At 45.2% G+C, this 27,485-nt stretch overlaps 1 protein-coding gene across 1 annotated transcript in view; it reads left to right on the top strand.

Moving 5' to 3' along the window:
• GALNT12 (polypeptide N-acetylgalactosaminyltransferase 12) overlaps positions 1-27,485 on the top strand; it is a 548,792-nt gene that overhangs the window by 370,752 nt on the left and 150,555 nt on the right. The window contains exons 7-8 of the mRNA XM_069620610.1: positions 3,440-3,571; positions 14,124-14,237. Coding sequence (XP_069476711.1) covers positions 3,440-3,571; positions 14,124-14,237 — 246 coding nt within the window. The remainder of the gene's footprint in view (positions 1-3,439; positions 3,572-14,123; positions 14,238-27,485) is intronic.

The raw sequence follows: 27,485 nt of genomic DNA, 5'->3' as shown, positions 1-27,485 counted from the left end.
AAAACAGGCAGGACAATGACACATAGTGACGTGTCCGCACTAACCCTAAGAGCAGGAACTCCCTATGGGATTCTACCGTCCGTCACCTCTCTCGCAAAAATCAGACAAAACCCAAAGGATTTATATCCTCCCCCGGGCTTTTCCAATCTCAGCAAACATAAAGGCCTGGGGCAGCTGTCCAAATGAAACTTTCTCCTCAGACAGCAGAAGGATCCCACTCACATCGGACTGAACCCCTGCCTGCCATTTTTTAAACAAACAAGGTGCTGAAAACACGAAATAAAGAGGAAAATGGGTAACAATAGGCAGATATAATTTATTTAAAAGAACAAAGAGGCAGTATTAAAACTGAACTACCGGGAAGACACATACATGAAAGGAAACCCAGGCTTACCTGGCAATAAAACTGAAATGATCACACACCTTGTTTTCATGGAATTTACACCACATCATTATATAAAACATGCCGTCACAGCTTTAATTTAGTTTTCATTCATTTTTTTCCTTCAGGTTATGGATTAAATATCCGGTCCATGACGGACTCCAAATTTTATGCCGGGTTACACTAAGGTGGGATTTCCCTACCTAAAGAAACTAAGGAAAGTCCGTAAGTTCAAGTCTGTCTGTGTCCAAAATCTATACTTGCCCTCACAACTAAAGCTAAACAATGGGTAGGGATGTCAGTAATAAAAGACAGTGTGTTCAAAATGAAGTTTCGAGCTTCTTCCAGCTCCTGGTTTGCTTTCCAGCTCCCGTCCCCAAGTTCAAGACAGTTCCCCAAAGTCTTGGGATTCCCTTCCCCAATTTCAAACAGTTACACAAAACCTCAGGGTTTCCTTCTCCAGATTCAAACAGTTCCACAAAGTCTCGGGGTTCCTTTCCCCAAAAATACAACACCGTTCCAAAGGAAAGGGGCCTTGAGGTTCCTTTACTGAAGGTATCAACAAAGTTCATAAGGTCTCAGGGTTTCCCTTCCCCAAGACACCAGCTTGCTCAATTTGACAACTCGTGTTTAGTCTCAATCTCTCAATATTCAAAACCCAGTTACACGTTAACTTTCTGCTCTTCTGATTTCTGAACAGTACATCTGACCAGTTCTTTGGTTTTCAAATGTAGGGTATCCCCGGTCTTAGGTGTAGGTGTCGGCCCACACGGTCCACCCATTACAGGTCACGCAACCACGAACACAAGGTTTTCTTACCCACATAGGTTCTACTTTATCTGTGCCTGTGTGCTGGTTCACACTCACTTGGCTTTTCCTTATCAGTCTCTTGACCTTTCCACAATGTGTCTTTTCCTCATCAGCCTCTTGGCTTTGCCACAATGTGATTTTCCTTATCAATTAACTTTGTGGTGCTTTCATTCCTTCACCACATAGACTTCCTGCTTTTCAACAATGTTCTAAACTTGCTTTTCAATGCACTTCACACAATTCGTTCTCTGCCTTTTGTTATACTGTGTGTACTTCACACAAACTTCTCATCGGTTTATGGCTGTGCCAAAAGCTTTCATTTAGTTTGGTATTCAATAATTCTGTTGCTCACAATTCATCTTGTCCGTAATATTCCTAACAACCCATTGCTTTGGGTCCACTGCCATGTAAACCTACTCTTTAATTCATTCAGCATTTACTTTAGCTTTTTAACAGGCCCCAGGTTCGAGTGCTCTCTGATTCTCACTCACCGGTCCCTCGAGTCTCTTTCGGGTGGCTGATTCCTCTGTTCCTGCTCCGCCAACCCGGTTTCTTCGGATCGCAAACTCTGCTTGCACTTCACCTTCTCTCTCTGGGTTGCCCGCATCTCCGCTCACTTCCCGTGGACACTGCCGGTAACTTGCAGGTTGCAGGTTTCTTCCATGCCTGCAGCTCTTGCCACTGACACCTGACCAATGAGGCTCCCACCTCTGTGGCCCTCTCGCGGCCCGTCCTTGCCTCGGCTCTGCATCTTCTTGGGGGGTATTTGCCAATGTCCTAACACTCCTGCAGGACCCTACTCAGCCGCCTCCTTCTGCACAGGATTCTCTCCTCGGGCCCACAACGCTCTGCCCGGCTGCCCTCCTGATGGTCTCTTTTTCTTGGCTGCCTCCACCTTTTATACACCTGCAACCATTTGACAGGTTGCAGGTGTGATTCCCCGGTCTCAATTGCCAGACTACAATTAGTGGAGTACTCGGGACATGCCTGACCCTTCCAACAGCCTGTAGGCCTCTTCTTCGTCCCAGTACTAGAGTGGTGAAATGACATGTTAGTGTGCATTACTCTTAGTCGCCTCTTCCTTGTCCCAGTACTATAATGGTCTGAACGAAGCAAAATGAGGGGAGATGGTTTGCAATAGCCTATAAAGGCAGGGGAAGGGTGAAATTGGTTTTCATAAGGAAAAGGAGGATACCATGTCCCACCTTCAGATCTCCTCCTCTTTACCTCCTTCCTAGTGCGCCTAGACTGAGGATGTCGTCTGATATTATCCTGGTAAGAGGGAAAAGGGTAACAACATCCCAGAAATGCAGCTTAGACTGAGGGTTCATCATGGAATGTGAACTACTGTGTCTCACTCAAGGACATCCTCTCCCCAAGGACCCTCGCCCAGGTGTTCCTCCCTCGCATCTCCACCCCAAGGGACAGGATCCAAAAGTGATGGCCTTTCCCTGGCCATGTGAGAAGAGGTCCCAAGGGGAGTAGATGTGAGGACTTCCTCAGGTTTTTCACATAGGATAAAAGCAGTCCTCAAGGAATTTAGACTTGACCCTGTAAACGTGGTTGTCATTCGTGTTGTACAGTTGGACAGCATGCTTTAGTGTGGGGAACCAGTGGGGTGGTCTTGGGTATCTCCTCTGGGTCTAGCATCCACTAGCCCGAGATGCACCCAGGTCCTTGGACCACCCAACTGTTGGTGGTCCCCAGGGTTAGGCAAGGGACTTCTTCAACAAATAAATAAACCCTGTCTTCTGAATAAGATTTTATCGAAGATGAGCACAGTAGACAACTATTGTTTTGCATGAGTGCAGATTTCTCTCATACTCATGTATAGGCAATACTCTAACAAATCTATTCAGTTGTATTGATCTGTTGTGCAACTTTATCTTTTCTTGAGTCCTTTTACGGAGTCCTTATTGATGAAAGCCAAAATTTTGTGTTTTTTGGCCAAATGTTCAAAAAAGTGACAAATTAATTTGAACAAATGATCGGAAGTTGATATGTCAGGGGGATAATCCCTCAGAGATCTCCACATGCTGTGTAGTTTTATGTAGTTAAATTTGATAAATGTCTAAATATTGTGTATTCAAATGTGAAATAAAAGTTTGATTTCCTTTTTTACAACACCTGCCTGTGAACTTTTCCTTGGGTTTGCCTTAAAACTATTATGATTGTTTAGTCCTGCATATTAAATTAAATGTAGCATTAAATAAAATCCCTCTTAATTATTTTGTCTGTTCTATGAAGGAGCCATATGGTGATGTAACGGAGAGAAGGAATCTGAGAGAGAGGCTCCAATGCAAGAGTTTCCAGTGGTTCTTGGAGCACATTTATCCAGAGCTTCCTGTACCCGAAGACAAACCTGGATATTATGGAATGGTAAGCCTGCTGACACTGTGCCCTTTTACCTGCTTTGTGCAACTTTGAGAGAGACAAGCAGCACTGTAACATACATATATTGGGGTATCTAAAATCGAGGGATGCACACTGGAGCTCATTTTCATAGAGCTGTCCGCTCGGTGCTCCAGATAAGATGTTAAAGTACAGTATTTTACTCCTTAGTATTTAAAGTTGGGAGTAAAATGATTTTTTAGGGAGTAGAAAGTAAGTCCCATTCCCAATGGGTGTATTTTATAAGCACGTAAAAATGTTTTCATTGTAAAACATAAAAGTTTTTGTAATAAATATTTGTGTGCACCTAGTTATTCATGCCCATTAAAAGATACATGTCTACCTCTTCGGATCATCCAGTAATAATGGTTTCTTAATGTGGCACTAAATGTTCTACTTGTCCAAACATATTTGTCACTTTGTGGGTGAAAGCAGGGGGACTGGCTTCTGTGTGTTTTCCTATTGTTTTTTGGAAGTATTTTTACTCGCTATTTTTTCTTTTTTGGGAGCATTTGCCCGCTTTTAGGGAGTAAAAGTGACTGATACATGCCTTGTCTGTAAGGCTGCGTTCACTAATTGAATGCATCAAAGTTTTGCTTATGACTTTTATGCATCTAGTTAAGTGCAGCCTATTTTGAACCATTTGCATGTTGGAGAGAAGGAGGGATTATAAATTATGATTCCGTCTTGCCCTTCCTTTCTGCCATGAAAATACTCCAGCATTTGCACCAGCATGAATTGTCATGCTGGCACAAATGCTGTAGATTTAATAGAAATCAATTGTAAATGCTGACTGCTATGTGTACATGGCAGGTGCAGTTTACTCCTTTTGCAATGTGGAGTGCACAAGGGTGGCATACAAATGAGAGCCACGTTTTTATGCTGCACATTTGCACTCTGCCGTGCATAACCTGAAATTTACCTGGAGGGTAACTGTGTATATCAAGGCGCAAAAGTAATGTGTCCCCTCAGCGTAATTACCAGGGATATCGAACATGATCCCCACCATATTTGTGCAGCTTACAAATGCAGACTGCTCTTGTCTCTCCAAATCTATTGGGGATTTCTTGAGTGCATTTACAATACAACTTATTAGCACCCTCAGAAGCAGGAGGCTGCCATCTTCCTGGCCGGGCGATAGGTAAGTGGACCTCTGTACACCCTTCTCTACATGTGCCCCCCTCTGACCCCCCAAATGAGCTTCAGCTTCCTCGTTCCTTCTCCTTTGCCAGTGCCGGGAACACTTGGTGTAGTTCCCTTCTCCCTTGTTCATGGTGGCCATCTTGATTTGTAGTTTTTATTAAGTTGGCGAAATGGCAATGGAAATGGCCATTTTATGGATGCCAGCCCATAAGGCCAGGAACTGTTTCATACCACCTGGAGCAGTTTGATTTGGAAGGTGTGGAGATTGGCATAGAGAGCGTTGGCATGGTATAGGTGAGGGTCAACAAGGGAGCGAACTGCTGCATGATTCTCTTGGAGGATATAGAAGAGCATTTTCTTTAGAAATAAGAAAAGCATGATTATACCACTCCACCAATATTTGCGGTTATGGTCTATAGCCAAACTGAGAGCAAGGATTTTGACTTGGGTGGAAACAGTGACAGAGAAAATGAGAGGGAGGTGTGGAAGAATGTTGACCTGTTAACCTTTTAAAGACTTAGGGCCAAGGAGAGTTTTTTCTGTCACTATTAAGCTTACAACTATTGTAAGCTATTAGGCTTACACAATGCACAACGATTTGTGCATTGTGGAAATTGATGGGGTGGTGGAGATGGTATGTACAAGGTCTTGTAGATGATATAAAGGAATGCTGAAAGGGGAATCCCTGTGGGACTCAGTAGGGAAATTGGGAGCAGGGTGACATGAGCTCTCCTAGTCTGAATCGATGGTTGGACGGGAAGTCTCAAACCTAAGTTAAGGTCCAGTAAACTGTAGAGAAGCAGATGTACAAGTAATTTATAGAGCCCACCACCTCACCTCGATCATACTGGAAGAACAGCAAGAAAGCACTGTTTGACACCTGGTATCATCCAATACCATTTCCACATGGTGTATTCTATACTGGACCACTCCTAGCCCAAGCATGGCAGTTTTCCTGGAATTACCATTCCAGATCTGACTTACGGTTGAATATTCGCAACAAACCTGATCAAAGGACTCTACCAGTCTAACTAGGCACTTCTTTGGCCCAAGGCACAACCGAACACTGTGAATATTATCTACTTTGTATTCCCTAAAACTGCCTCATATAGATAATTGGGTTCCAACTGAATCGAAGTATGTGTATACCTGCTTTATAATAGACATATGGTCTACCCAGACGATCGGCATGCATTCATAATATCACAATCGCTCTCCTCCCCTCGCTGTATCCCCAACCTATGGTCTCCCCATACTTCCCCCTCTTTGCCATCTTATCTTGCCCTATTCTTCCCTTTTTCTTCCACAGACTACAGTCCCTCTATTGAGGGCACTATAGGCCACATTTTTCTGGACAAGTCAGGCGTTCCAAGTATGATACACTGTTGATTTGCTCAGCACATAAGCCCCCTCACATAAGATAAATAACAGGGTGCTATGAAATGTTAAGCACCTCTGTTCTTGAAGGGCAAACGCTGTGATTGGCCATTATGCATGCCAGTTTTTCTGCTATGTTTTGAAATTGATTCAAAATAAAGTAATCTGATCTCTTCAAACAGGCCACCAATAAAGTGATATGCATTAGCTTGTACTCTTTCGTCCCATGCTTCTTCATTTAAGTTGTTGCCCATTTCCCAGCTAAATTTATTTCCTAAATCTTAGGTTTATAATTCTGGTCGATGCAGACAGTAGTTTTTGATCTGATTTGCATGAATGTCAGTATAGATGAAATTGAGACAATTAAATCCTGCTGTTTCCCATATTGGTTCTTTGTAATATCCAGTCATTTTTCTAACCAATATGCAAATTCAATAACATGCAGATAATTTGGTTTGATGGGTTTTTATAAATTAAGTGTGCAAAAATTAAGATTTTTCAGTTCAGTCTGAATCTGTTGTGATGTGTGACAACAGCAGACTATTAGTGATGGTATGCCTAAACAAGGAATTGGCATTTTGTGCCTCTGAATATATATTGGATTACTACTCCTGCAATCTTATACCCTTGATTATGCTGGCTAGAGCTGATGGGAGTTGTAGTCCAAAATATCCCAAAAGCTAAATATTGCAGACTTCTGTCCTAAGTCTGTTTACAGTTTTACAATAGCTAATTTACTAGAATGATTTCCAGTAATGAAATCCTCTTCATTGAAACATTTTAGTCAAATTTAATAAATTGTAAAGTACCTTTTAGTAATTATTTTTAAATATGTTGCCTTTAATATTTTAAGTTACAATTGAGACTTTAGGCTACATTTTCCAACAGAGTTCGGTCCATGCAGAGCGTTCATCTATTAAGAGCTGCCATCCTGAAATATTGGCTGATATCCGTCTTGTTTTGGATATACATATTTTTCTTCTCATGATGGGTGCAATGATTCCGGTGGAGTCTTTACTGATCTCCCGGTGGTAACCTCCTGCCATGTGACATGGGGACGGTAGCTGTTAGCTGATTGTGACCCTGGAGGTGGCTATATGAGGAAGGATCACTGGGAGGAGACAGTCTCCAGGGAGAAGTCATGGCTCCATTGGGTGAGACATGGTAACCCCCATTTACCCTTGAAAATAACCTGCCGATGTCTGAAACCCTCATGGCCTGTTGCTATGCATATACTCCTTTTCCTGTAAAGAACAGGGAAACGCCTTCTGTTCACTCTATGAACCAGCCTTGCCAAACTGATGAAATCACCTTTTTCAGTTCCACTTGTCAATCAAGCATAACTAACTTACAATCAAAGCCTTTTGAAATTGCTTATTTAAACTTCCGAAGTCCATTTTCAGTAATGGACTTCGGTTCCCAGAATCCTTGAAAAATAGAGATGGCAAGCTAAATGAGCGCTCTACTGTTTTCTGGCAAACAACTGTGCCTGTGAACTTTAAGCAGCTCAATCCAGGAATAAAGGACCACTGCTGTTGTGACCGGCGAGAGAGGGCTGCACCTGTCTGCGAGGGACAGAGAACCAAGGAGCCGAGACTGGCGTGGTGGAGCCAGGAGGCTCACTGACTGAGAAGAAGCTGCTGAGCCAGAAGTCGCTGCAGCAACTCCAGGAAACCAGTTTGTGACCCCTGGGTGCCGCAGGCGAAGGAAAGCTGCCTTTCACTTACCAGAGCCAAGAGAAGAGCAGGCTTGTCAAGTGGAAGCCGTGGAGGACCGACAAACGAAGGAAAGGCAGCCGTGGGAAGGAGGCAGACCTGAATCCTTTGTTGGCAGACCACGAGAGAGTTCACCAATGACAGAAAAGACCTGCGAGTCCACCCAGAAGCAGGAGGGGGACACTGGGCGTATCGGTGAGCATGCCAAGTGAGAACATTGGGGAACTAATTAAATGAGAATGAGATGTACACAGTGCAGATACTTGCAGGGCAGCGAGCGGATAACATATCAAAGGGATACGTTCTCCAACTTTATAGATAAGCAATTTGGGAGTGGGCGAAGATCCCAAGTGAAACAGACGTCGTGGCAGGAGAGTATACCAGGCAACTGGAAAGGATTGAGTTAATCAAGAAAGAAGAAACCACATCATCTGAGAAAGAAACATACCAGGTGTCCTGAAAGGAAACTAAAATTGTAAAGTCAGTTTGTATGTACAAATGTGGTAGTTGGCCAGGAGAGGCCCAAATAACTATTGTCTATATAAAAAAAAAAAAAATTATCCAGTGGAGGGGAACCACCCTCTGGAGCCAAGAATCTTCTTCCCTGAATCCCCTGAATCATTTTTCCTTTATGAACACTTCACTAAATCTTCCAAGGTTAAAGACCTTTCCCTTTTCATCTCATAGTTTAGCTTATAGTGTGAGGGTCAAAATAGAACTTTGGACACAGGACGGTTTTGTTTTTGACATCCTGACACAGACAGATTCCTATTTTTGGCTTAGGTAGGGAACTTCCTCTTAGAGTAGGGCCAGAGAGGCCTTTTCCCAACCCCTTTTGTTTTTTTTTTTATAAAAGTCTTGAACCAAGAACATGGCAAACCTGTGTCCAACTTTCATTCCTGACTCCTCACGCTTGCTTTCTTCAAGGACAGGTGTTGGATAATACAGAGGGACAACCTGTGAAAACAAGCTTAATTTCAGTTAAATCATAATGTTAAGAAGTTTCAATCCACGGATAAAGCTTAATGTTAAATTGTTATATTTCTTTCTGGAGTTTGTTGGTACAGTTCATACAAGGAGTTTTGTTGAATTGACTTTGTAACAGAACTAGGAAGCCAATTCAGTGTTTGTAGCAAAATTGATCATTCTATTTTCGAAAGAAATATCCCTTAGTAGAGAAAATTCCTCTCAAAACTCCCTAATCACTATCATATGGTAGAATTTGTTTGCTAGGTGTTATGTAAACATTGCAAAGAAGGGATTGGGCAAGGGACGTTTTTTCTGCCTCATCACTATATCACTGAAGAGTCCCTTGTTTGGGATGATTCATAAAATGTGAAGGATCTGTACATTGTTGGGGAATTCTCATTTTTGTCCACAGAACAGCCCAACCACCCTCCACATGATCAAATCCCCTTTTACAATTTAAACTAAATTGGATCAATGGGCTACATTATCTATAAAAGGAAAGCTGCCAGACGGCAGAACTCCCCATTAGATAATTGCTCCTTGTTCTTTTTCGATCATTGAAAGTGTCATTTGCAGCTTGTAAAATGCAAGATTAGTCAATCCCATCATATGCTTTTTAAAAATGTGGATTCTATCTTCACTTCAGTTTTCATGAATTTGATTTCTGTTACGCAAACATTTAAATAGCTTAGCAACAATCTGGAGTAGATCTTTCTGGAACAGTTTGTACAACTCTTTAGCAGTACTAATGGTGTTGCCTCATAAGCAGACTTTTAGTACATACATGAAATGCAACTATTGTAATCATAATCAATATTCTATCATTGATCTACTCACAAATTCTTGTCCATGGTCTATCTAGTTTGTATAACATGTGCAAATACTTTTAAGGTATCACTGCTCCATGATCTGAAGTAGAAACCTAATATGTGCATTGGGCTATTTGCTCTGATTAACTCCTAAAAAGCATTTCTTGTTCTTGGCATCACTTTAATTCTTCAGATATACTATTGCTTTGCCTCTTCTGATGAGGTTTACTCCTACATTAACAGGAGATGGAAATTGTATCATTTGTGTAGATGCCCCTTGTCAAAAACCAGAGGGTGTTTCACAACCTAGTCCCCGCGGATCCTGTACTCTGGTAGCCAGGGAAAGGCCATCGCTTTTGGATCCCGACCCTGGGGGTGGACAAACGAGGGAGGATCACCTGGGTAGGGGGTCCTTGTGGAGTGGGGGAGAACCACCTGATGGTGAGACATGTTATCCCCGTTTTACCACAGCCCATCATACCCATGTCCCTACCTATTTTGTGAAACTACAGCTCCCATAATTCCTCCACACTTCACACGGACAACACTAATGAGCAGAGATAGATGAACAATGAGGCCAGGAAGTTTACCTCGAATGACTTGCAATGGCTCTGTCCCATTAATGAGATCAGAAAGAGTCGGGCACGTAATCCTAACTACACACACCTGCTACTTATTAACACTCCATGTCAGGATAAAAGGTGGCACGCACAGGCACACTCTGAGCGAGGCTGGGTACGAGAAGGAGCAGCTCTTCCGGGGCTGATACAAACCAGGCTATCGAAGTTGGAAGTGCAAGGAGCTGATCAGCACTTGCCTAGAACGAGGGAGAGCCAGGCGAGAATTCCATACTTTTAGAAAGCCGTAAGCGTTCGAAGACTGAAACCGATTGAGAAGAAAGGATATACCTTCAAAGTGCTTCAAGGTGGTACGCTCCACTCCCGGGTGAACAGCGAAGTCGAGGAGGAGCAGAGGAGGTATTGGAATGGCCTTGACTGCTACATCAAAGGCGTTGAAGAAAGATATCCAATTAACACGACCAGGGAGTTATTGAAGGCAACAAATGCCCAGTCTGTGTTAAAGGCACATGAAACTGTAACAAGAGTTCAAGGTTGCACGTGTGCCGATAAACGCGTAATGGAAAAGACAATTGCTTAACTGTGATGATAGTATACAAAGTAATAGAGTGGTCCTGCAAGGCGGAATTGCACATTCGAAAGTCTCTGTAAAGTGTTCGAAGTTGTGATAAAGCGGGAAACGAAGGCCAGAAAGTAACTGCAATCCTGAATGAAAGTTGATTGAGTGGAAAACCGAAGTATATGAACTTTAAATACGCCAAGAGGGCAAAGTATGAACATTAAGCATGCCAAGAGGGCAAAATAAAGAAATTATATAGAGAGTTGATGAAGATTGTTAAATTGTTTAAAGAGAGGTCGAAGTGGTCAGACATAGGTCTGCGTAAAATCCTCGCAGTTTCTGAAGTTTTCGACAGTAAAAGTAAAGTAAGATAAAAGTTGTATGGAACTAAACTTGGGGAAGGGACCCCCACAAAGAGAAAAGAGGGTTTGAGCTTGGCAGAGGGAGACCCATGTGAGGAGTGAAAATACAAAGGTTTGTGAAAAGAAAGACAGTCTCGAGCCCGGCGCAGGGAAGCCTCTGTTGAATTGTGGTAAAGTACAAGTTAAGAGTTGAACTGTGCATTTGTGGCAAGGCGGACAAAGCCTAAAGAACTTGTTGAACTGTCAAAAGCTTGAAGCCCAAGCCTGAACTGTTGAATTGTACCAGTAAGCCAAAGGGTGCCCGATTGAAAGAATTGTGCCAATCACCTATGCTTTCAAGAAACTCTGGAGACCCTGTGCTTCTGAATGTGGGGAAGGGAGTTGTTACCTAAGCCATTCTGACATTTCTTTTAAGACACTATTTTTTTTCTTTTTATATTCCCTTTACACGGTTGTCATTTGAGAAGGAGGTATTTTTTTTTGGTTTTTTTTTGTTTAGTATATGCCTTTTTATTTTGTCTAGACTGACTTGTTTGTAATTTGTTTAATGGTCGAGATTACTCCCATTCTAGTTAGAGCCCGTTAGGAATATTCCCACCCTTATCAAATACAAAATAACGGTTTTTGAAACTTGCATCTATTGTGTCTGTCTCTGCTGTTGATACCATGCCTTGCTTACACCCTGTAAACCTTCTTCCTAGTCTGTCTGGTCATAATAGCCAGCTGTATTGTTATTATTTTTATTATTAGGGTATTTTTTTAGCGTGGGCCTTGCTTCGGGAAGCAATGGCATGCTTTACGATCATAGGGGAAAGAACAAGGCTAGGGAGCAGAGAAACAAGGGAGTGGGGATCTAACAGGGGAGGGAGGGCAATAGGTCTACAAGTAACCCGTTGAGGGAAACTGTGGAGATCAGATCACCCAGTCTCGGGTATGGTGTGGAGTGTATGGTATATGGACTTCGGTGTTAGGGGAGATCCATTCCTTGAAAAGGAGGGTTGCAAGCTCCTTCCTGAATTGTAGAAATGAGGGGGCGAGTCGGATGTTGCTGGGGAGGAGGTTTCGGAGTCTTGGGGTGTAGACAGAGAAGGCCTATCTTCTTTTTTTGTTTTCCTTCATGCACTGCAGCAGTTCAAATATCCACATGTCCTTCTGGTGGATCGTAGGGCTCCAGAGGTGCAGAGTTTTACGTTGAGGTAGACTGGGGACACCAGGCTGACAGTCTTGTAGATAATGCAGCAGGATTTGAAGATGATACAGGCTTGCAGCGGGAGCCATTACACTTCGATGAGGGTCAGGGTTATGTGGTCCTTTGAGTCATGCTGCAGCACGCAGGACACATATCTGGGGAGCCAGGGTAGACACTGGTAGGCCTTCAAAGGGGGTATTGCCACCATCCAGGTAGGTGTCATGATCCCCAAGCAAACTTCTCTGATCACCACTGGCACGGTCTGGACCCGTAGGTTTGCCAGCTGGCACCAGAAGTGTCTAACTGACTGTTGGTGTGGTTGGTCGCCACTTCCAAGATGGTTTGCAGATTCAGCCATCAGGTGGATAGCAAGATGGCCCCCGTTTTCCCACACAACATTATCCATGGTGGTCTAGTGTTGCGCTGGGTGCAGCCCAGGGCTATATAAGCCATGCCCTGGGCCACACCAAGCGCTTAGCATTTCCTTGGCTGCTCTCAGGCAGCGTACCGCTTGCCTCCTGTCCCAACATCCATGCGGGGATTCCTGTCATCCGCTTCTGCCCGAGTATGGGAGCTCACCTGCTGTAGCCTGACTCGTGTCACAACTTCAAGCGCGGCTCGCCGTACCTGCAACGTCCAGTGCTGCAGTTTCCAGCACTACGGCTTCAGCACGGCTGCGCTGCTGCATTCATCTTCATCAGCGCCGCAACCTCAAACGCAGAGGATTCCAGCGCGGCTCCTCCGCAGCATCTACAAGACACAAAGAGACTCGAAATAAGTGGACATCTACGCCACCCCTCTGCTTCCGCCCTCGACCGTATTCACCAGAATTCTGTACTCAGGACACACAGGGAATCTTCACATGCAGCCCGGCAAGGCAGATCCAATGTGGCAGCCACTACGGACCTAGAAATAAGAAAGTGACATTATTAAACACATTGATTTGGACTCTGCTGAAACAAGCCCTCATAGTTGAACAAGCACAATCAACAAGGAGTGGCTGTTAAGACTGTTGAGGCGCTGCAACCTTACTAGTAGCAGATTGGCCTCATAGCTACTCTTATACAGACTACAAAGACTCAAAAGCATGTGAAGGAACTGGAGAGATGCCAACTTCATGATGATATCAAGGGTCCATCCTTGAGGGTTCCAGAATCATCCCAGCAGCCTAATCCATCATTACCCAGACCTAACCACTTCCGATCTCTCTGTTCGCTGGGCATTTAACCATACAGTGCACCGAGGGAGAGTGTTTTGGACAATCAGCATAACTGAATCCAGCAACACACATCCACAGTCCGGACCAGGCGCTCCTGCAGGGCCCCACAGGTAAGCGTTACAGTGGGAGAGGACCAAGGCTTGGACAGCAGATCTGTAGTTGTTTTCTGGGACGAAGGGCTTGATGAAAGCAAGTTGGTACCAAGCCGTTAGTGTCTTAATTGCTATGTGCTCTGGGAATGATAAGTTTCTGTCGATGTCAAACCCAAGGGCAAGTGCCCAGCTGGTGTGTGAAGCCCTCAAGGTGCTTAGCAGAGAGCCAGATCTGGATGTTCGGGTTTGTAGTGTTGTTGGTTAGCAGTAGGAATTCAGTCTTGGAGAGGTTGAGCTTGAGGCAAGCACGGGACATCCGCAATTTCATCAATGAGAGGCAGGTATTGAGCTTGTGGATGTCTTCCATGGAGGCGTGTATTTCTTAAGTAAAGTATTTTTGTTGTTTTTCACATGACCGGAAAATTGAGCACAATGGATGAATATGTTGCCATACAGTTTGACTAAAAATTGGTGAACACTTGGTATTGTTCTTGCTTTGTAATGGTGAAAGTATACGTTTTCCTTTAGCTGAAGAACAAAGGAATGGCCAATTACTGCTTCGATTATAATCCTCCAAATGAACATGAAGTAACCGGACATCGAATTATTTTATATGGCTGTCATGGAATGGGGCAAAACCAGGTAGGAAAGGTTTGCTTTACATTTTAAACACGCCAGCCATTTCTTAATGATAATCTGGCCATCACTTGTATTTCCAATGAATGTTGCCCTGAAAGACCTATCACATGATCAGATTGAATGCCTTTTGTGTGGATGACATGAACATGGGTTAGCAATGCACCAGGGGAGCATTCCGAAACCTTTTTCTCTCCAGATGTTATGGGCTACAATGCCATCAGCCCTAGCCAGCAGAGTCAGTGGGTGGGAGACAATGTGGGAGTCTTAATCCAAATCAAAGATGCAGTAACTAGTCCTCACTGTTGGAAGTAGGAGATTAGCAGCAGTTCTAAGTGTGGTTCTTGCTTTGGTACTTAGGCAGAAAACCGATTTCTTCTAGACCTTGCAGACTTTGTTTTGATAACTGCAACCTGTGGTTATTCCTCTCCACTTGACACAAAAGGGGTAATTTTGAACAAGGCGCAGTGCACCGTGCTATGCTACTTTAAGATGTGCGCTGTCATGTTCAGAAATATGTGCGACTGTTTTTTTTTTTCTTTTAGTTCCTTTGATGCACCTACGGTACACTACATGGGGGTAAATGGGAAAATACTGATGCACTTTGCATGTGCGTCATTTTCTGGAGCGTCACTGCCATTTCTGCATGTTTGTGTATGCGGAGGTGACATGGAAGCCAATCGCATATGTCGGGATAGTGTTGCTCAGCTGCCACCCCCAGCCGTCTGCAATTGTCCCAGAGCTGCTGATCGGGTCTCAAGCCACCTCATCTTGTCCTGGAGCAGTCTTCGAAGAAGAATGCACATTTTCAGAACGTGAGCTGGAGGTGCTTCTTTCCGAGTTGTGCAATCATGCGCATGGGAGGTTTGGAGCATGGCCACAAAACACCTTTAACAGGTGTCACAGGTGGCCTCAATGATCCACAGACAAAAAGAGGATATGGTTTCACCAGAATGTATTATATATAAATGTAGGCTTCTCAGGTGGTTGTGGTGGACGTGGTCTATGGTGTACCATGGTCTATACTTCACCTTACTGTTGGCTCTCTCTACCCTAGCCCAGGTATCCCTATTCTCCACAACAACTTCCAGAGACAGGAATTTAAAGCATGGAAATCCCTACAGTGTGGGTCTAATCTGGTCTAAAGGAGGGCCTGATGGCCTTGGCCATTTCTATCTCTCTCCCTCAGGGTTTTTTCTAAAGGGACCCTTATTCTTAGGATTTCAAACAAGAACATTTTGAAATCCTCTCTCCTCTTATCCTCTCCTCTCCCCTCCCTCTCTCCTACCGTTCTTATACTCACTTCTCCCTTTCTAGCTCTCTCCACAGGTCTCACTCTCCTCTGCCTTCTATCTCCTCCTTGCTGATACTCCACCCTTCCCCCCTGTTACTAGCTCTTCTCCACTACCCGCCTTCAATTTTTCTATCTTCCTTCCACCACCTTCTCTTCTCTTCTCTTCTCTTCTCTTCTCTTCTCTTCTCTTCTCTTCTCTTCTCTTCTCTTCTCTTCTCTTCTCTTCTCTTCTCTTCTCTTCTCTTCTCTTCTCTTCTCTTCTCTTCTCTTCTCTTCTCTTCTCTTCTCTTCTCTTCTCTTCTCTTCTCTTCTCTTCTCTTCTCTTCTCTTCTCTTCTCTTCTCTCTCTCTCCTTCACACACACACACACACACACACATCCCCTCCCCCTTTTACCTGCCACAATCTTTGCACCAACTCTCTCCACCATCCGCTCCTCACTGCCTGGATCTTTTTGTCCACCCTTGACCTCACCTGAACACCTTTCATTCTCATTCTATCTGGCTTGGCTTTTATAGACCAGCCTGCCCTCATTCAGTCTCCTCCTTCCCACTGATTGATGCAGTCACCTGTCTCCGTTTCCCCAGGGGGTTGGGTTTCGACAACACAGCTTTTAGCTCCATCACCTTTTCAGGTTTTCGTCATGGTCTACAAGCGGGAAGGGAAAAGTTCATTCTCGTTGTGCAGGCCTTCCCTGCGGAGTACATTTGGCAAAGTTCCTTTTCTTTTTGTCATTTGTGCGCTACTGAACTGAAGCCTCTGCACGACTGGTTGATGACGGTAAGTGCTGTGCAGTGCTCTAGTTTTCCATAGGACTCTAGTCTGGGTTCTCTCTGCCACCGTTGGAGATCTTCTGGGATGCATGCTTCTGAGAGGAAAAGAGAAGAGGCATTGTAAAGTTGTAAAGCATTGTGGTTGAGACAATGGTGCCAATGTTGTTACATTACACAGCACACTCCCATGTAAGCCTGGGACTGGGCCCCTCCCCACTCGCAACTCCCTCACCCCAGCTCTGAAGTAGAAACTGCTTTGGCAACTGCCATATTATGCCACCTTCCACTGGATGGGTCCCCTGCTCTCCCTTGATGCTGACCCTGTCACACAGGTAAAAAATAAACTTTGGATGAGAATTGTTCAAAATGTGAATCCAGTGGGAACTACGAAGTGTGATGTGGAAGAGCCCAGGAAGAGATGGCATGATCTAAGGCGCAGAGTTGGGGGAGAAGGCCATGGAAGTGCAAGAGCACAGCCAAGGGACCAGTGGAGGCTCACCAATGCATTTGTAGTTAACGCCCTTGCAAGATTGAGCAATGGATGAGGGTATTCTGGAGGGCCTGAAGGGGACTGATATCATTGAACCAAGCTAAGTGTGGAAATCTGTTGCTGCAGAGTATTCCAATGAGCACTGGATGTTGCTTTCAAGGATTGGTCAGCGGGCGCTTTTGAAATGTTCTTACCCGTTTTCTTCACAGACCATTCCATTGACATGGCAACAGTGAATTTAAAGCACTGCCTCCAGAGCCTGGGGACCATGATGTGGAAAGGGAGGGGTGATCAAAGTGCATGACACTATGGGTATGGATAAAACGTCCCTTGTGTTGCACACTGACGTGGCTGAGGAAATGCCACAGGATTTCCAAGGTGGTAACAGTGCTCATGAAGAGGTTTGGGACAACATGACATCATGTGAAACTAGGAAGGATGTTGGCACCCTCTACAGTTGCCAAACGCAAAATCTGAACAATACTCCTTGCAATGTCCACCAACAGCAGGTAAGACATAGGCATTCACGACCGGGCAGAAAATCAAGTGAATTGAAACGGTCAGCTAGAATGTACGCATATTGTCAGCACATTTATTGAAAGCAAGTAAGATGTCCCACAAAGACCATTTGACCAATGCTCTGCACTCAAGTACCCACACAACCGCAATATCAAGCTTGAGACGCTGTTGCTATGTATCTCTTAGCCAGTATGCATGCTAAATTCATAGATTTATTGCCATGTTTATGCTTGCTCAGCCTGTGGTATATACCCAGTAGACATTTGAGGGGTTTCCATTGAAATCTTTTAATCCTAGCTCCCTCACAGGTCGGTTTAATTCGGGACCAAAAATGCTGCATCACCACACACTCCTAGAACATGTGCATTAGATGAGCGTCGTTGTGGCCACACCGGGGGCAGTTAAAGTGTGCATCTTTTTTTTGCGAGTAACCACATTTCCCTGTATAAGCATAAATCTAGCATTGCGTGATACATTTTAACAAAGCCCAATGTCGGTGTCCACTGTTGGTCCATAATTTCTAGACACAAATCAACCTCCCAGCGTGCATTCAGATTAGAGAGCTTAATGCTGGTACCGTCCAGAAGGCATTTATACAGCCTTGAAACGGGCCTCCAACCGTCTTCTAATTCATACATTAATGCCAAGAAGGAGTTTGAATGTGGCTCAGTAGGCTACTCGTACCAATTGCGCTTCACAACCCTTGCTACTCTCATGTACCTCAGGAACTGCCCACACGGTAGTCCCTCCCATTGCATAAGGTCAGTCGATTCTCTAAATGTTCCGCTCTCATACATGTCCCCCCAAGTGGCTATGCCGACCCAGTCCTAGCACCGGACAGCCTCTAGTTCATTGAAATTATTACATGTACCAGCCAGGATTGGAATGTTGGGAGAGTAGGGGTGTTGGAGTTGAAGTATCTTGAGTGTTTTGGACAAAATCTGTCTACCCACACGTAGTGCAAGTGGTTGAGTTTGGTTCCATTTTTCTGTAGACCAAAGGACCTCTCTGAGCTGGGCAGGGCTTATCAACTTGTTAAGTGGTTCATGCTCAGATGTGAGATCATCTGATAGACATTTTGTGATGAAACGTAGCTGGGCAGCTAGATAATATTTGTGGCGCGTTAGTTGGACTACTCTCTTCTCACAGGGGCGAGACAAGGCAGTGATCGCCAATCTTTGCCTTTTCATCCTGACAGAAAATCTCAAAGTGTACTTTCCAAATCTTGAAGAGGACATTAGTGAAGCTATATAAGAAACTGGGGAGAACAATCATTTTAGTAATGGCTACCCTGCCCATAAGGGAAAGGGGCAGGCGAGACCAGAATGTCATTGATTTCTTCACACCTTCCGCTGCACTTTGTGTATTAAGCATGTGCCTTTCTTCAGGGAGGTGTGTAATTTGTATGCCAAATATCTAAAGGAGTGTAGTTCCCATTTCAGGCCCCAGTCTGGTAAGACAGCCACGTCGAACCCACATAGCCCTGCCAGAGGAAAAAGCCATGACTTTAGCTAATTGAAGGAGATTCCTGACAGTCTGGTAAAGTCGTTCAGCACCTCCAATATTATATGTAGGTTATGCTGCGGTTGTCGCAAGCATAATAGTACATCATTCGCATATGGTGCTATTGGTTCAAAAGCTAATCTATAAATCATTGGTGATAGCGGGCAGCCTTGTCGTGCTCCTCTATGTATTGCCCACTGTCCCAATATTTACCAGCCAGAACGTACTCTAGTTGTGGGGGAGGTATACAGTAATTTAACCCAGTATGTAAAGTTCACACCAAACCCGAAGCCCTGTAATGCTACGTCTATCCACTCTCAATACACTGAGTCAAAAGCCTTGATAGCATCTAGCGATGCCACCACATAGTGTTCAGTACAGGTACTGGTCTGGTCGAAGAGTTCTAATCTGCACAAGTTCAAAGTGGTGTTACGTCCTGGCACAAATCCACTGTGGCCAGAGTGTATCAATGTGGCAATACACAGACAGAGACGTGCGGCCAGCATGGTAGTAAACAGCTTTACGTCATGGTTTAACATAGCCAGCGGGCGATGAGTGTCACATATTTCAGCAGGCTTTCCGGGTTTGAGTATGGGGACCACCAATGTTTCATGCATAGTGCTCAGGAGTGAACCAATGTGCAAGTCTTCTTCGAAGGTACATTTTCTAAAATTCTGCCGGGAGGCCATCGCTTCCTGGCGTCTTGCCTGACGCAAGAGAAGTTATCGCTTCGCCCAACTCCTGTAATGTGAAAGCCCGGTCTAAATGATCCCACTTGCTATTAGTGAGCTTCGGAAGTTGGATTGTTGTGAAGACCTCAGCTATTTCTACTGGAGATATTTATGTGTCGTGGCTATACAGTTTGGCATAATAATGAGCAAATATCTTGTTGTTCGCTGCCTGTGCTCTCCAGGGGGCCCGCATTCATCATAGAATAGCGTGATCAGTAATTTAGGGTGTTCTTGTCTTCATAGCCAAGCTAATCATTTTCCAGACTGATCTTCAGTGTGTGTTCGGGCCGTCCGGGCTGCATGTTCAAACCTTGACAATCTCTCCCATGCAGCTCGGCATTTAGATCCAATCTCCTTAAGTTCTCCCTCAGAGGATAAAACAACAGAATTCAGCTTCTCTAGTTCATTCAGTTTGGCTTCAAGGGTCTCCAGTCCCCCCTTCAGCTTTTTTCGGATGCTCCAGCTCCAGCAATAATCTCCCTGGTTACAACTTTCAAAGTTTCCCAAATAGTTCCCCAGCTACTCACACTACCAATGTTATCCTTCAAAAAGGAGCTCTGCATGACCCAAAGTTGTTCTGTAGAGGCAACATCCAATAGTGCATCTGTGGGCATGCGCCATGCTGGGATGGGGGTTTGAGGTGTCTCCTGATCCTATGAGACTATCGGTGGGGAGTGATCAGATATTATGCAACCCATAAATTTGGCGCCAACAAATTCAGATAGCGGACTAGATCCAGCAAAGACGCAGTCTATCCTGGTGTACAATTTATGTGGCGATGAATAAAAGAAATACTATGACCCCGGGGGTGAAGTTCCCTCCAGACATCTACAAGATCTAAGTCAGCAATCGCTATGTTCAGTGCTGCGATTGTTGGGGACTGGCCACTATTGGGAAGTGCGGGTCTGTCTAGTACCACGTCTCGTACACAATTGAAGTCCCCTCCCCATATAAAAAAGGCGTCACTTTGTGAGGCAATGTGCGCGCACAGCGTCTGTATGTATGTTGGTATCGTGTGGTTGGGGAAATAAGAGTTCACAATGGATAGTTCTTTACTGCCAAGGTGGCCCCGCAGTATTATGTATCAGCCCCCCACATCTTTATCAGTGTTTAATAGGCAAAATTGAAGAGAGTCTGCGATCCATTTAAGCACCCCTCTGGCAAACCTAGAGTATGGGGCCCGTACACAGACCCACCCCAGCAGTTTACCACTACTTCTTGTTCCTCAGCTGTCAAGTGGGATATCTTTTTGCGCTGGAGGTATGATTTAACTCTGTTTCTGCGGAATGAAGTACCAAGACGCCTCACATTTTCATGTCAAAAGTTTAATGTGCGTCATGACCTATTAGTGTTGTCATTATATGGCCATAGGGTCTAGCAACCCAAACCCGTCCCCCATACAGCAAAACACACATGGCCATTTTACTTCTGCATTCGGCAGATGCAGTGCCGCACAATTTATGATGTGATATTAAAGTTCCTCTGACCCAAGCTTCTGCATGTGTCTTTAAGAGCAAAGCGAGCATTGTTATGCAATTTGGGTATATTAAACAAAACATAAACAAGCCCCTGAACGTGGGGTGCAAACAATGTCCAAATGGTCCATCCCATTTGGACAAACCAGTGCCTAACGAAGATGGTATCATTCTCAGGCACCAGTTCAATAGGCCGTCAACAGGGTTGTGGCGGCAATCCATATGGATCGGGGTAGTCCAGTTGTCACCCAGTGGACGTTGTCGCCCGCTCCGACCAGGTAACAACAATTTTCACAGTGAGTAGCCAAAACCATTCCAGATCCACTCTCAAGGTTACTGTTCTATCATTCGGCTGTTAATCTAATCAGGCATTTTTGGGTGTAGCATGTAAACTAACAGATCTGCCCTAAGTCTCTTCCAGTTGTCGTTGTGTAGTAGTGAGATTCATTATTTGTTGACGTCCACCTATGGGAGGGCGCAAGACCCCAAGTCTTGATTCGGGGTTGGTATCTTGAGTCTCTATATTGTTTTGTTCCATCCACATAGACACAGCTTCTGGGCTTTCAGTCTAGCCGGGTATATAAGCATGTATTTTATCCCCTTCTGCCGTAGCCTTGTCTGACACAAATCTGTTTCTCTGTTGCTGTACTAGAGAGGTGTAATCTGGATAGATGGCGATGTTACAGTTAGCCCTCTGCATCTTACCCCCTTCTATAGAGACTTGTAGGAGCACTTTCCGGCCTCTAAGATTCAGTATTTTAGCAATCATTGGGCGAGGGTGTGATCTCGGCGGAGGCCTCTTCTGTAGGGACCGGTGGGCCCACTTGACGGCAAAGCCCTGCAAGAGTTTTCCAAGGCCCACCTCCTGCATGAAAAAGTTCTCGGCGTATGTCGTTCGGTCTCTGCCTTTAATGCCCTCTGGTATCCCTAGAACCCTGACGTTTGGGGAGAGCGGCCCTCCGTATCCTCGGTTCTTTGTTCTAGGATGCACTTTCTGGACTCCAAGGATTTCATCCGGGTGATCAGGTCCTGAGTTGTGGTAACAGTGTCCTTCAAAAGTGATTCCATAGTTGTCACTCGTTCGGCTAGCGATCGCACAACTTGGCAGAGCAGTTGGACAGCCACCTTCACCTCGTTAATTCGGAGTTCCAGGGAGGACCGTAAAGCAGCTATAGCCGCAAGCACTTTATCTTTTTGTGGGTCAGGTAGAAGTATATGGGCTCCTCCCAGTGCCGCTTCTATTGCTGGGTCTGGCAGTGAAGACTTCCCCAGACCAACAAAGGAATCTATAATAGTACCCTTGTGCTTGTTTTTGGTGGGAGACATAGTTCATAGTGTAGGCCAGTAGTCGTCGTAAATTCAAATGGTGTTGTTGAATATGCTCAATATGGGCTGTCTCAGCAATATTCAAGTCATGTGCTCGTTTCAAGTCGTTCGTATGCAGGGCCCAATCTTTCTACTGGTGTCTGAAAGCATGGTCCAGTCTTGGCTTATCCCAGCCAGTGTGTCTAGGTGCCGAAAGCAATGCCGTAGTCGCAGACCTTTTAAATGGTGCTCCAGTATGGGTGCGGAATTGGTTGCTCAGAGTTCTGCTCATCCTGCAGTCCAATATGCCTTGCGGTGCATGTTGTGTTGTCCAAGGCTCATCAGGTGTCTGGTTGTTGGGGGAGAACGTGTTATCAGGGGTAGTATCCGTTGATTTGGTGCTAGTATTCGGACAGCAGGGAGTCGTCTTGTGCGACTATCATAATGTCTAATCACAGCAGTATTGCAGGCAACAACCCGCGCATGCCACGGCAAGTGTCCCTCGATGGTGTGTCTGGGCCGAGGCTAGCCCAAAGAAGGCACCAGCATGCAGAAATGCCTAACAAGGGAGGATAGTACTTCATCCACATGCCCTGTACCTCAGCATACTATTACACTGTTCTGTGTTCGGGATGCCCAGCAACCGGCTTCCTCCTTCAATTCGCCTGTCACAGCCCGCTTACCTTAGGCGGCTCGTAATGTCGACACAGTCTGGCTGTGGACAGGCTTGTGCTAATCACAGCTTCAATTGGGCTCGGCCGGGCCGCTCTTTGTCCTCTGCAGCTACCGCGGTCAGTTGACCCAGCAAACCGTTGTGCAGTGTCTAAACCAGATTATCCGCTGCCAGAAAAAAAGGATGAAAAAAAAAAAAACTCGGGTCACTTCCGAACTCTCCACCGGTGTCAACCAAGCTCTGTGGTTCTCCCCGCTCTGCTCGAAAATGCTGGTGGCCATCTTGGGTTTCCCTGTCAGAGTCTCAGTATAGGTGCTTCTGTGGCATCCAGTGGCTGTTTTACATTCAGGCGATCAAGGCAGCTACATGCTGACTTTGTAATCCAAGCAGGGATCAATGGATATACCCATAAAATGGTAAAAAAACACTGGGATAAGGATCAATGAAAGGATCTGCGATCGGAGCTCAGACGAAACACAGCCTCACTGCCCGAGCAGCAGGCCACGCCCCCTCCTGCCCTTGTTATGTTATGTAAATGTATAGTACGCATGTCCACCTAAAGGCATCTTGGTGCTATGCAGAGTCCACTCAACAGCTCATTCCCTCTGTTACCCCTTAGACGAACAGAAACGTCTTTAAAAATCAGCGGAAGACTAAGTGATCTGCCATCGCCCGAAGGCGTACTAGAAGGGAATTCAAACACCTAGCTGCAGTGACAGAAAAAGCATGCCCGCAATTCGAGAGAGACGTACACGTGGCACAGAAAAGGTGTATGACTCGAGGGAACAAAGCAGCCGGTTGGGGGACGTACGGGCGAAACTTACTCTGCATATATTCTGCACCTTGGCCATAGAAGGCTCAATGCATATAGATTTAAATTGAACTCTCTGAGCCACGGGGTGCCAATAAAGCTGTCGTAGGGCTGGAAAGATGGACATACGGTAGGGAATACCTACCACCAGTCTGGCTGCTGCATTCTGCAGTACTTGCAGGCGGTGGATCCGATATATAGGCTGAGCTACTTGTAGCGAGTTATAGTAGTCCAATACACTCAGCACCAGTGCAGCTACCACTGGCTCATGAAACTGTAAGGGGAGAAATCCCAACACCCTTCGCGGAACTCTCAATTTATAGTGACCCGATTGACAGACGGTGGCCATCTGAGCCTCCAGAGAGAGCGAGGCAGAGATTTTCACCCCCAAATCTTTCACCACAGAGACCGGAGTGGGACAGGGACCCAGAGAAGAAGGCCAAAAATCAGGCCACAGAGAAGATGTAGACCTGGGGCCCACCACCAGGATCTCAGTCTTATCCTCATTCAATTTAAGCCAGTTGCAGGTCATCCACCTCCAGACGTTGTCCAAGCAGCTCCGTAACTGAGACGCCGGATCAGGATGGGAACGATCAAGCTGCAGAATAATCTGGGTGTCATCCACATAGGAGTAGCACTGGAGGCTGTGGGAGTGGATGAGCCTAACCAACTGCTGGATGTAGAGAATGAGTAACGTAGGGGACAGAGCCGAGCCCTCTGGGGAGGCCACAAGTCAAAGGAACAGACACTGAGTGAAAAGGTGGAAGACAAATAATTTGTGCACGATCAGCGCGGAAAGCAGAGAACCAGGAAATTACTTGTCCGGATATTCCCGCTCCGGCCAGGCAGGCGAGCAGGATGAGGTGGTCAACAGTATCATAAGACCAACACGCCCACTCCCCCCTTGGTCGGAGAGACGTGCAAGGTCATCCACTACTGAGACCAGGACGCTCTCCATACCCCGGTTGGGACGGAAATTGGACTAAAAGGGATCAAAGAAGGTAGAGGTTTCCAAGAAGGAACTAAGAAGAGGAGCAATTAAGGACTCCAGAAGCTTCATAAAGAAGGGGAGCCGAAAAATGGGGCGGAAGTTAGAGAGACCAGCAGGATCCAGTGAAGGTTTTTTCAGAAGTAAGGTCACCAGTGCATGTTTCAGCTGCAAAGGAATAATCCCCAACTGACAAGAGGGATGAATAGCTTGGGCTACCCATGGGGCGATGACCGACTTTATATCTTTACACACCAATAATGGAATAGCATCCAAAGCTGATGAAAATTGAAGCCAAAAAGTGGCCTTTAAGATCTCCTCCAGGGAAAACACAGGAAAGATAGACCATGTCCCCATGGAGGGGCTGCCAAATAGCACCGAAAAGCCTCCCTCAGACCATGGGTGAGATAACACGATAGAGTTGCACATTTTTACAATTTCCTGTAAGTGAGGCAGGAGTGTAGGCAGAACAGATGGATGGAATCCTTGAGAGCAAGAGAAAGGACTGGTCTTAATGGCAGAATGGTCAGAGTTGTTATAAGCAAATTCAGCTACTGGAATGAAAACAGACCAATCATCCTGGACCTTGGAGGCAAAGCATCGTAGGTATTGTTCTAGAGTCTGATTTACTGGTTCGGTTATTCCGTTGGTTTGGGGATGATATTGTGAAGACAAGGCACGTTGAATACCCAACATCTTGCACAGGTACTTCCAGAACTGAGCAATATATTGATGTCCGCAGTCAGAAATGATTTTGGAAGGGAGGACATGAAGTCTGAAGATGTGGCTTAAGAAAATTCATGCCATTTCTTGTGCTGATGGCAGCTTATCCAAGGTAATGAAATGGGCCATATGGGAGAACAGGTCGATGGTTAACCATTATGGTTGTGAAGCCCTTGGACGGAGGTAATTCCACAATGCAGTCGGTGGCAATTATCTCCCAAGGTCGATCCGGTAATGCAGGTTGATGCAGAAGACCAGCTGGTTTCTTATTGTCTCACTTATTCTGACTGCAGACAGCACAGGCTTGGATTCTGGGCCGCCAAAGGTTCCTCTGAATGAGTCAAAGGGTGTCCGTAATGCCCCAATGCCCGGAATGAAAAGTATCATGACAGAGGTTTGTTAGTCTTGGATCTCAAATCTTGTGTAGTATAACCAGACATTTGTCCTTGAAAAGGTAACCGTCTTTAGCAGTGAGAACCCATCTGTTTGTCTCAGTGTATTCCTTCCAAAGATCAGAGAGTGGGGTCTCTGTGCGGATGTTATCCAATAGAGAATTGGCCTGGGCAATAAAAACAGACTCGGGAAACATCTTCGGAAGGGCACGGGTTTCATAAGGTCCATAATCGGGACGTCTGGATAATGCGTCGGCTATTATGTTGGTTGTTCCTGGTACATGGTGTATGTGAAACTGGTAGTGGGCGAAAAAGAAGGCCCAGCGAGCCTGACAATTGTTTCTACACTCCAGGGACTGAAGGATCTGTAAATTGCGATGATCAGTTCGAACTTGTACATGAAACTTGGCACCCAAGAGCAGATGACGCCATTCACTAAAAGCCTGTCTAATGGCAAGCAATTCCTTCTCCAGTACTGAGTAATGTGTTTCGCTAGAACTCAAAGTATGAGATAAATATGAAATGGGATGTTCTTCTTTGTCCTCAGATTCTTGTTTTAGAACTGCCCCTATGGCGTAATCCGAAGCATCAGTTTCCACCAGGAAGGGTTTGTTGATGTCAGGTTGAGACAGGATGGGTCTTTGGGTGAATCTTTGTTTTAATTCTTGAAAGCCGGATTCTTGGTCTCTCGACCAGTTGAAAGGAACATCTTTCTTCAGTAATGCGACTATAGGCTGTACAATAGCAGAACATGTAGGGATGAATTTCCTATAAAAGTTTGCAAGTCCCAGGAAGGATTGTATTTGTTTTACTGATGTAGGAGCCGGCCATGAAAGGATTGAGACAACTTTGGCAAGATCCATTTCTATTCCTTGAGGACCTAAGACGAAACCCAGATAATGAACAGTAGGAACATGGAAAACACACTTCTCTGGCTTAGCCAGCAGTTTATTCTCTCGTAAGCGTTGTAAGACCAGAGACACATGTTCTTGATGTAGTATGGGATCATTGGAATGAATCAAAATGTCGTCTAGATAAATGATAACAAAAAGGAATAGCATGTCTGAGAATACTCTGTCCATAAAGCGCTGGAAAACTGCTGGAGCATTGGTTAAACAGAATGGCATCACTAGATATTCAAAATGTCCGAAGGGTTTCCTGAAGGCAGTCATCCACTCATCGCCTTCTTTTATTCGGATCAGATGGTACGGGCCACGTAGATCAAGTTTGGTGACGATAACGGCGCCACGTACTGCTTCCAGGATATCAGAAATGAGCGGCAATGGATAACTGTCCTTACGAGTGCACTGATTAAGACCCTGGTAGTCCAGGCAGGGTCGGAGTTCCTTGGTATCTTTCTTGGGTACAAAAAATAGAGATGGCCCTGCAGGGGACTTAAAAGGGCGAATGGTTCCATTGTCAAGATTGGTGTCCAAGTATTCACATAAAGCTCTTTTCTCAGGTTCAGAGAGTGTAAACATCCTTCCAAATGGTATAACTTCAGATTCCTCAGTGTCGATAGCACAGTCTTCAGGACGATGGGGAGGTAATGCTTGAACAGTATCTGATGAGAATACA

This window comes from Ambystoma mexicanum, chromosome 5q, assembly GCF_040938575.1.
Source record: "Ambystoma mexicanum isolate Mex_15411 chromosome 5q, UKY_AmexF1_1, whole genome shotgun sequence".
Taxonomy (NCBI): Eukaryota; Metazoa; Chordata; class Amphibia; order Caudata; family Ambystomatidae; genus Ambystoma; species Ambystoma mexicanum.
Note: the sequence above shows the minus strand (reverse complement) of the source record. Positions and strands in the feature narration are given on the sequence as shown.